The sequence below is a fragment of the Carcharhinus amblyrhynchos genome, unplaced genomic scaffold (assembly GCF_965287045.1).
Source record: "Carcharhinus amblyrhynchos unplaced genomic scaffold, sCarAmb.v2.hapA scaffold_73, whole genome shotgun sequence".
NCBI classification, from domain to species: Eukaryota; Metazoa; Chordata; class Chondrichthyes; order Carcharhiniformes; family Carcharhinidae; genus Carcharhinus; species Carcharhinus amblyrhynchos.
This window is the reverse complement of record NW_027649813.1, coordinates 905,496-915,588: the sequence shown is the minus strand read 5'-3', so window position 1 is coordinate 915,588 and position 10,093 is coordinate 905,496. Positions and strand designations below refer to the sequence as shown.

The 10,093-nt window shown below is 43.2% G+C and overlaps 1 protein-coding gene across 1 annotated transcript; it reads right to left on the bottom strand.

Annotated features, from left to right (window-relative positions):
- Positions 1-3,180: 3,180 nt before the first annotated feature.
- Positions 3,181-9,609, bottom strand: LOC145337773 (zinc-binding protein A33-like). The gene is made up of 5 exons (XM_080182620.1): positions 9,418-9,609; positions 9,202-9,321; positions 9,012-9,112; positions 6,435-6,550; positions 3,181-3,881 (listed from the first exon to the last, which is right to left on the bottom strand). The coding sequence occupies exons 1-5, from the start codon at positions 9,607-9,609 to the stop codon at positions 3,331-3,333; spliced, it is 1,080 nt and encodes a 359-aa protein (XP_080038746.1). The 3' UTR covers positions 3,181-3,330.
- Between the last annotated feature and the right edge of the window lie 484 nt (positions 9,610-10,093).

Genomic DNA, 10,093 nt, shown 5'->3' with positions numbered 1-10,093 from the left:
ACTGAATTAGAAGTAAGAGAAAACAGAACATGCTGAATAAACCTAGCGGGTCCGGCAGTATCTGTGGAGAGAAGCAGAGTTAACGTTTCGAGTTCTTTTTTTTGTTTTCAGAAACCACACTCTCCATATCAAATCTGTGTCGATGCAAATTTGCAATTTTTTCTGATCCGTAGCAGCCAAATAAGCCTAAAGCTCAGAGATACATATGCGCGTTTTTTAATATTTGTGCTTATTAAAAGTATGTTAACTCAAATTATTTTTATACAGAAGGAAAGCTTTTATGACTATATCTAGATTTTGGGTTTGTATAATAAAAACATATTTTTCTTAACTACAATAAAATCTGGTTCTGATATAATTTATAGTCATGCATATCCAGTATCCTGTAGAGGCAGAACTCGAACTTCAAGATTTTATGTGGGTAAGAATTATAGAGAGCCACAACAAGAATTATATCGAGTTTAATGTAATTAAAGAAGGGTGAAGGGTCTCCACAAATATCCCAGTCCTCGATGATGGGAGAGCTCAGAACATCAGTGCAAAAGACAAGATGAACAATTTGCAACAATCTTCAGTCAGAAGCGTCGAACTTGGCCTCAGTCATTTCATGATGATATGTGAAGTGAATAATATTGGCTGAAACCTGGTCTATGAGATGTTGTGGACCTCAGGGCGAGGCCAAGTTTGACGCTTCTGACTGCAGATCGTCGAGTCATATGGTCATAGAATTTTACAGCACAGGAAGAGGCCCTTTGACAATTGTGTCTGCGTGTGTCATCAAGCACCTGTCTATTCCAATCCCACTTTCCAGCACTTGGTCCGTAGCCTTGCATGCTATGGCATTCGAGTGTTCATCTAAATGCTTCTTAAATGTTTTGCGGGTTCCATCGTCTTTAACCATTTCATGTCGTGAATTCCAGGCTCTCACCATTCCCAGGGTACAAAGGTTTTTCCTAAAATCCCCTCTAAATCTCCTGCCCTGACCCTAAATGGATGTCCCTGGTTTTTCTGCATCTACTAAGGGAGGAGTTTCGTCCGATGTGCCCTATCTATGACTGTCATAATTGTGTTCATCTCGACTCGCTCCCTACCCGGCACCTCCCAGCCTTCTGTGCTGTAAGGGAGAAAAAAAACAGTCTCTCTAACCTCTCTTCATAGCTGAAATGCCCCAGCACAGGCAACAACTGTCGAATCTCCTCTGCACCCTTCCTACTGCGTGTGATGATGGATAGAATTCCAGGTCCCCTTTTTCCTGAGAAACAGGAGGATGCTGTGGGTATTTCTTGTGGATTCTGGATGGGATTGATGTAAACTGTAGTGAATTGGAGACAAGGTGAGTAAATGGAGCTGAGGGACAGATCAGTCACCATTGAATCAAAATTCGGAAAATCGCTGAATTAGAGAATGGCTAAAGAACAAAAATAGGACATTCGGTCCCATTCGTCTGTGTTAGCTCTCTGCAAGATCAATGTCACTCCCCTGCCTTTACCTCAATGTCCGCAAAATTCTTCTTCAGATAAAGATCCAATCCTCTTTTGAAAGCCCTGACTGTCTCTGCCTCCACCACCCTCTCAGTCCGTTCATTTCAAGTTAGAAACGCTGCCCCTTAATAAAAAGCTTTTTCCCTCCTGTCACCTTTGATTCTTCAGAAATTTATCTGGATTCACAATGTAAATTATAATGTTTAATAACAGCCACAACATCAAAGGCTTTCATAGATAGAGTGCTTCAATAATAAATCATTACAGATTTCAGGGCCAATTCACTGATGTGGTCAGTGGTGAGACAGAGCGGACAAACCAGAGATAAATGATAACTGTGACCTCACTAACATTCCAGTGCAGCAACTGAACTGTTTTGCTACTGGTTAAACATTATGTGTTAATGTCATACAAATCCAATCAGTTCACACATCATGCTCAATACAGATAGACTGCCAAATCAGTATTCACAGCATTCACATCATTTTCTTCTTTTTTCATTCATTTATGGAATGTGGCCATCGCTGTCGAGGCCAACATTTATTCCCAGTCCTCGGGAAGGAGATGTTGAGCTGCATTTTTCGAACCGCTGTGGTCCCTGAGATACACCCACAGTCCTGTTATGGAGTGTGTTGCAGGACTTTGACCCAGCGACAGTGAAGAAGTGACGATATATCTCCAAGTCAGGATGGCGAGTGACTTGAAGGTTGTGGCGTTGTGTTCCCAGCGATTTGCTGCCCTTGTCCTTCTGGGTGGTAGCGGGAGTGGGCTTGGAATGTGTTGCCTCAGGAACCTTATTGCTTAAAGAGACGAAAAGCAGGCTCCTATTTTAATGTGAAATAAAACCTCCCATAAACACCCAGCTTTCCTTCCCCTCAATTTTGTTGGAGTACAGAATTAGACATTACATTCTGGGCAGACCATTTTTACAGACCATTACAAACGCAGTCCAGTTTGCCACTGTTGATTAATCATGAAAGAAAGTTACATTACTGAAACATACCCAATGTTTGAAGTCAAACTGACAGTCAGAAAATGATGGGATTATTCAGCAGGCCAGGCAGCATGATAACGGCACTTGTTCACTGCCTGAGCTCAATGTCAAGACAGCCGAATATCACAGCAGCAGCTGCTCTCCCTCTTCCCCTCCCCTCCCCTCCTACCCAAAGTAAATGTCAGACTCACCGCTGAAAACCATGGCAGCCGAAATTGTCAATCACACTGAAGAGTGGAGGGAATTTGGGAAGTTTGGGATGGAAATGCTGACAGGTGTTCTCAGAGAACAATACTGACAACTGGGAATTTATACAAAGCGGGACATGGTTTTTTTTTTCGCCACTCTCTTACGCTTCCCTTTACGTCTTTATCTCTTTGTCTGTCCCTCAAAATCTACGAATACATGTGAACTGGAACGTCTGCGATTTTTCACTTTCATTTCCTCTTCCCCCTTATGTTCCTCTTTTTGGTTTTGGAATTGTTTCCTTGATTCCTGTAAAGATTCCCCAGTCCCCAGTTTGAGAATCACTGCACTGATTCATCTCAAACACGGTGATCTATCGCCACCTACCGCCATTAGAACAACATTACAAGCAGGAAGGTCAACGGGTTCCTGCAGTTCACAGCTCATTCAAACCAATAAGTTCCTCTCGACAATGAGTTTCTATTTGTTTCTTCCCTTCCTTTCCTTCTTTCCCCTAGCCCAACAGGGGTCCTTGCTGATCTTTCAGTTCCCAGTTCTCATACAGGGTTTATACCCAAAATATGTTAACCTGGCTTCTGTCTCCACACGTGACTGAGACCCATACTGGCAGGAGGCAGGGAGACGGTGTGAAATGATGGGATGGATCTGTTAGAGACCTTTAATGCCGCAGATTGTCAGCGGTGTTGGGTTATAATCACCGATGTTTGATCCTGGACTGAAGATGGGAAAGATTCTATCAGTGAAAGTGTGGGTGAAAGTGTGGAGATGGGACATGTTGTCCGCATTGTAAAATGACACCTGTCCACCCTCGTAGTCCAGGAAAACCCCGATCTTCCGGGGATTCACACTTGGAGTGAGGGGGATCTCATGCGGGGAGTTGATGGCGAAATGGCCTCTTGCAGGTATCAGCCCCATTAGCCAGAACCCGGGCTCAGGGCTCAGGAGGATTACTCTTTTCCTGTCCACAGACTCTCGGGCCACTCCGACTTCCCACTCTGTCTTCTCCCCCACCCCCACCTCCCAGTAATGTCTCCCTGATATGAATCCTTCTGATCCCAGGATATATTTCAAGGGATCAAACCTCTCCGGGGTGTCAGGGAGTGGCTGCCGTTTGTCTCCGAGTCTCACACTGGTCCGGTCCTCAGACACGATGAGCCGGGGATTCGCTGTGTTCGGATCCAGAGTCAGAGAGGCTGGAGCTGGGGGAAAGTTAAAATAACACAGTCAGTGATTTAGAGAGAGGGGGTAAAATTGGAAATAGACGGCGGCACTGAACAGGTGGATTAACATTTGTTCTGTGACGCACCGGATATTCCATTCTATTGAAATCTGCTCTAGTCTGCCGGTGAGTCCAGACCCTGAACAATGTGGGTGACTTTTCCCTGCCATCAGAAATGGCCCAGATATCGTTGTGTCAAACCGCTACAGTAAGAGTGATTAAAATAAAACTGGACGGATCACTCAGCATGAACCTCCGAAGCAGAAACACCAGCGAAACAACCTGTCCAGTTAATACTGCAAACTCCTCCTCACGAGGGAATTCTGCCAACATTAGGAAAACTGCCCTGTGGATGTCAAGAAGCAGCCAAACAAAATCGTATCACTTTTCACAAAATATTTGTTTCCTAACATTTATAAGAGCATATTCGATTACTCTTGAAAGCTGACAGTATATTAAGTGCAAAAAAATCAGTTTGTTCCAATAATGAATGTTACCCATTACAAGTACAATTGCAGTCAATATTTACAACGTTCATTATATGTCAATCATGCAATAAGGCTTTTATCACGGGAGATTTTCACTAAGTCTAGGATACTGTATGCTTTATGAACCATACTCTCGGCATGTCCTGTCACCTGTAATTACCAATGCACATGTTCACCCATAACACTCTGCTCCTCCAACTTCTTCATAACTATATGTTTTTTTATGTTGTCTTTCTCTGTTCTTTCTAGCAAAACGAATCACATCACATTTCTCTGCATTTAGTTTCGTCTTTCACATGTGCATCCTCCACTATTTTCATGCCCTTTTGAAGTTTTCCACGATTAACCTCACAGTTCACAAAACTCCCAAGCTTCACAACATGCAGATATGTTGAAATTGTGCCCTGGAGACCAAGATATAGATCATTAATATATTTCAAGAAGAGCAAGGGACATAATCCTGACCTCTGAGGAAGTCCACTATAAACCTTCCTGCAGCCTGAAAAACATCTATTGACAACTGCTGTCTCCTGACGCTCAGCCACTTCTTCATTCCTGTGTATATTGTCCGTTATGTTCTATTAGCAACAATTTTTCTGACGAAACTATTTCTCCAAACGCTTTTTTGAAGTCAATTTACTGTTCACCACATCTACAGCACTATCCTCATCGGCCCTCTCTGTAATCTCTTCAAAATACGCCAGCGAGATGAACAACGTTTACACTTACACATTCACTTTGATACCCTCCAGGTAAAATGGCTGGGAATGATTTACGTTGCAGGATGTCCCCGATTTAAACCTTAATCGGAGCAACCCTGAGACTAAATTCACACACAGTACTCCCTACCTGCTTCCCACAAATGTCATCAAACACCCACAATTACGTGGCAGCAACAAAATAGTTATCCAGTGTTCCTACACTAAACACAAGGAGAAGCCTCATTCTCTATCCAAACTGGAGACATTTGCTATAACTGGAGACTCAATACAATCTAGATCTTCCTTTGAATGGTGATGCCCCACCCAGATGAACAGTCTATACAATGGTTTAATCACTGGTCTGAAAGGGACCACTGGAAACTCCCATCGGAAATGATGTAAGGAGTCTCCCTCTGTTTCCTGCTCAATATTTATACCGAAAACAACATCATCATGCTGTTTCAGGGCCTTTACTATTCGCAAATTGATTTCTAATATCCTACGTTAAAACAGAGAAAATTCCTCTTTTTTACTTTTGCAATGATGTCAATGTGACCAAAAGGTGAGTTATTTGCTCACAAAGCTGTTCGCCGCTATGTTACTTCCTGTCTCGTCATCCCACCCACCATATTCCATAATCCTGGCACCACCCACACCCCACCCCGGGTTGTCGATGGTTTTCCTCTACTTCGCCCTTTCCTCAAGGACTGCCAAGCACTTCCCCTCACTGCAAACCCGTGGAAAACTGGCCAGCAAAATTGGAACTGAAGCCCGACCTCGGGGTTTGATTGGACCTCTGATCAAAGAGAGAGCATTGCTTTCACAAATTGCTTGATCTCTGGAGTCACTCATAAAGTCAAACTCACTCAATATAAATGGACTCATCACCTTCCCTATTGCAAGGTTGAGGATATCCTTAGTTTGTTATTGACGCTGTGACTGTGTTAAAACCGTAGATGTTTATCTTCTCCATCATGCTTCAATTCCTCAATAAAATCATCACACTTCTCCTTATTTATTTTAGACTTGCAGTTTCTTCATCTCCTTCACTTGTCTAATGTGCCTCATTCATCATTACAGGTTAGCTCCAGCTGGCTCAGGTTCTCTCATGCTTTGATGTCTTCCCGATATAGGATGCTTAAAAAGTCAGCAGAACTACTCCTCACTAATTTGACACATGATGGCTTCAGACACTTACCCAGAGCAACCCACAGGAAGCAAAATATGACAATGGACAGATTCTAGGAATTAACAAGCGGAAATGTGAGCATTTAATCCGGGACCTCGGACACCCTTTAGTCTCTTCACATCTGGATTTATAATCAGGAAAAATCAGTGTTTTACTGGGGTTAATGGAATTGATCGTGTCCCTCCACATTGTGTACTGTAAAGGACCTCTGAACTTTCCAAAAGACAGGCCGGCATCTGTTACACAGAGTTGCTGAAATTCATCACTGATCCTGTAAATGTAAAGAAATGATGTGGAAAAATTCATCTTCGTTACAATATTTTAGTAAGGATTTCAGTGTTTAAGCTATTCCAACATTCCCAACTGCCAGCACTCTTCCTGTTGGAGAGAATGTATCCCAAACTGAAAGATTAATCTTGTGCCTATAACTGAGCAAAACATAAGTTGGAAATACAAAAACACAGAATGGAAACACTCATTTGAAGAGAACGGTTCATAGTCTGATAACAGATTAGTGACCACACTATCACAAGTGGGATCTGACCAAGTGTGTATGTATGAGGGAGCATGTGGGAGTGAGTAAGTGAGTGTGTGTATGAACATTAGTGGAGATGACTGAGTGTATGTAGTCGTGTTGATGTTGGGGAGCGTGTGGGGGAGTGAGTGTTGTGGGAGTGAGTGTGTGTGGGAGTGCATGTGTGGATCTGAGAGTGTGTGTGTGTGTGTTTGTGTGCGTGTGTGTGTGAGAGAGAGAGTGTGTGTCTGTGTGTGTGGGAATGAGTGAATGTGTGTGGGATTTTGTGTGTGTGTGTGTGTGTGTGTGTGTGTGTGGAATTGAGTGAGTGTGTGTGGGATTGAATGAGTGACTCTGAAATTTGGAGGATGGCAAATTGGCCATCCACCAAGCTTCAGACACACTCACTTGTTTAAGAAGGGCCGCAGGGAAAAGCGTGGGAATTACAGGCCGAAGAACCTAAGGTCTGTGGTGGGTAAGTTGTTAGAAGGTATGCAGAAAGACAGGACCTGCAGACATTTAGAGAGGAAAGGACTGATTAGGAACAGTCAGCGTGACTTTGTGAGTAGAAAATCAAGAATATAATTTAGGCACTGAGAAAAGGAAAGAAGTCCGAATCGTTGCAACACAATTCTGAATGTTTATCACCAAACCTTTTTAAAGTTTTAGTAAAAAGAATGTCCTACCTTCTCTTTCGTCAAGTCTCCTCCTGAAATATATAAACACAAACATTGAGGCTGATGGTACCAGACTTCAGGAGGAGATAGACAGGGTGGAGAAGTGAGCAGACACAGAGCAGATATGATTTAGTCGGGAAGTGTAATGCGATACATTTTGCAAAGAAGAATGTCGAAAGACAACATAAACAAAGTACTACAATTGAAGCAGAACCCGGTAACACAGAGATTGGAGGTGTGGCGGGGGGGCGGGGGGGGGGGGGCGGTGTGGAGGGGTAGGTATACAAATATTCCAGATAATTGGACAGCAAGACAGGAAATTTTCTTTTATCCAATGAGTTGTGATAATCTGCAACGTGCTAACTGATTGACACGAAGGAGAAGACTGATTCATTGATAATTTTAAGAAGTACTTCGATATATTTGTTAAGGAAACATTTGTTTCCAATCAGAGTAAAGAGATGTGGGAGTGAACCTAATTGGAAAGCTCTTTCACTGAGCCAGCACAGACAAGATAAAAGGATTTTTTTCCCCCATGTGCTGTAGAGTTGATAATATAAGGTTCTAGATCCCAGTTAAGACGAATGACTCTCTCACCCACTGTATTAGACAAACCCACAACATCGAATCAGGGAATCATAAAGAATGCACAGTGCAGAAGGAGGTCATTCGGGCCATCGAGACTACATTAATTCTTACACAAGTTTATCCCATAAAAAAAACGTACCTACGCCTCTAAACCCCTAACCTTGGGACACGAAGGTGTAATTGACGATGGCCAATCAGCCTAACCTGCATATCTTTGGAGTGTGGGTGGAAACCAGAGCACCTTGAGGAAACACACGCAGACACGGGGAGAACTTGCAAAGTCCACCCATTCAGCCAGGGCAGGAATCGAACCCGGGCGCCCGGTGCTGTGAGGAACTGAATTACAATGTCAAAACCAGTAGAAAATGGCACTAAAGGCACCAGGAAGTAATCGGAACCCAATGTCCAGGTGAGGACAACTCATTCCGGGGAAGTTGCTGGTATTCCTGAAATTCTGCTGGCAGTGACGAGGGATTAATACTGTGACAACTGCAGAGAATAAGAATTGTCAAAAATTGTTACACTCGCTTTCTATTTTTTCCATAAATTCTGTATTAATTTCACAGTTATCGTCAGTTATTTCGTGACTGTGTGAAGTTTCCCTGAACTGAGCCACAATATATTCCCTCACCTTCAGAAATATCAGCTCGTCTTTTTGCTCCATCTGTTTCTGCAACTTTGAGAGTTTCTCCTCAATTGAACTTAAATTCCCCTGAATCTCTCGAAGGTTTCTCTCCATTGATTCTAGAATCCACTCCTCTTCTTCCCTGAGATCTCCGAGTAATCGCTGCTCTTTCTCAGTGAGAATCTGGTGCATTTTAGTGAACTAGGATGTGATGTGGGTCTGCAGACAGTTCGACTGTTCCTACCAAATGAAATGTGAGACATAATTAATGTCCCGCGATAAAGGGAACAAAACTAACCGAGATCCCAGAAAACCAGCACAGACAGACCTTACCCTAACTTCAGAAATCTTTCGTTGTTGTTTCTGTTCTGTTTCTAGAATTGCCAATTTCTTCTCTGTGGGAAAATCTAAGGAAGATTTGAGCTGATCCTGGGATTGGGGGAGAAAATCACAGAATGAAAGTGTCAGAGCAGGAAAATGCGATGAAAACGTCAGTTTATAAATATTTTCCCTTTTACCTTGTATTTTTCAACAGCCTCTTTAATCTCCATGAAGTTGTGAGATTTGTGCTCCTGCAAATCTCTACAAGTGTAACAGATCAATTTCTGGTCAGTTTCACAAAACAGCTTCAGTTCTTCCTGATGTTCCCCACAGTGAAATTAACTTTCCTTCTCATTCGGATTCAGCTTTAATTGTCGAGTTTGCTGGGCCAGATTCGCTAAGGCCCAATTTACCCTGAGGTTTCTTTCCGGAAACTCCTCTCTACATTCCGGACAGGAAGTTATATCCTTTTCCCAACACTGGGTGATACAGGAGCGGCAGAAGTTATGGCCACAATCCAGTGTTACCGGATCAGTGAAGATACCGAAACAAATGGGGCAAGTTGTCTCCTCACTCAAACTCTTGACCAGCTGCTTCGAAGCCATGTTCACTCTCAGCACTTCCTGATTCAAACCGGTTTAACTGTGGGATGTGCCTGCATTCCTGAACACCTTCAGGTACGCGGTTTCCGGATGACGTTCACTGTAATACACAGGGAAATATTATTATAAATTAATCTCTGTCCTCTCGACTGTCAGGCGGGTTGTTAACTCTTCGCTCAGTGTGAAGGAGAAACAGGGTTAGAGCCCGGAGGGGAATCATTGAACTCTTTCGGGGGTGAGTTGGACACTGGAGAATGGTGACAGTGGAGCGAGAGAGAGGGAGGAGACGGGGATGGGCGGGATAGAGATCCCATTGCATTGTTCTCCAGTCTGAACTCGCTGCCGATTACAAACCCTGTGGTGAAACACGGTGAATGTTCCAGATCCATGCAAGGAATTGTATGAATGGATGTACAGGTCCCCCTGGAGCAGAGAGTACTGCACTTGTCAAGAAAATGACAAATACTAGAAAGATATTTAGATGAGT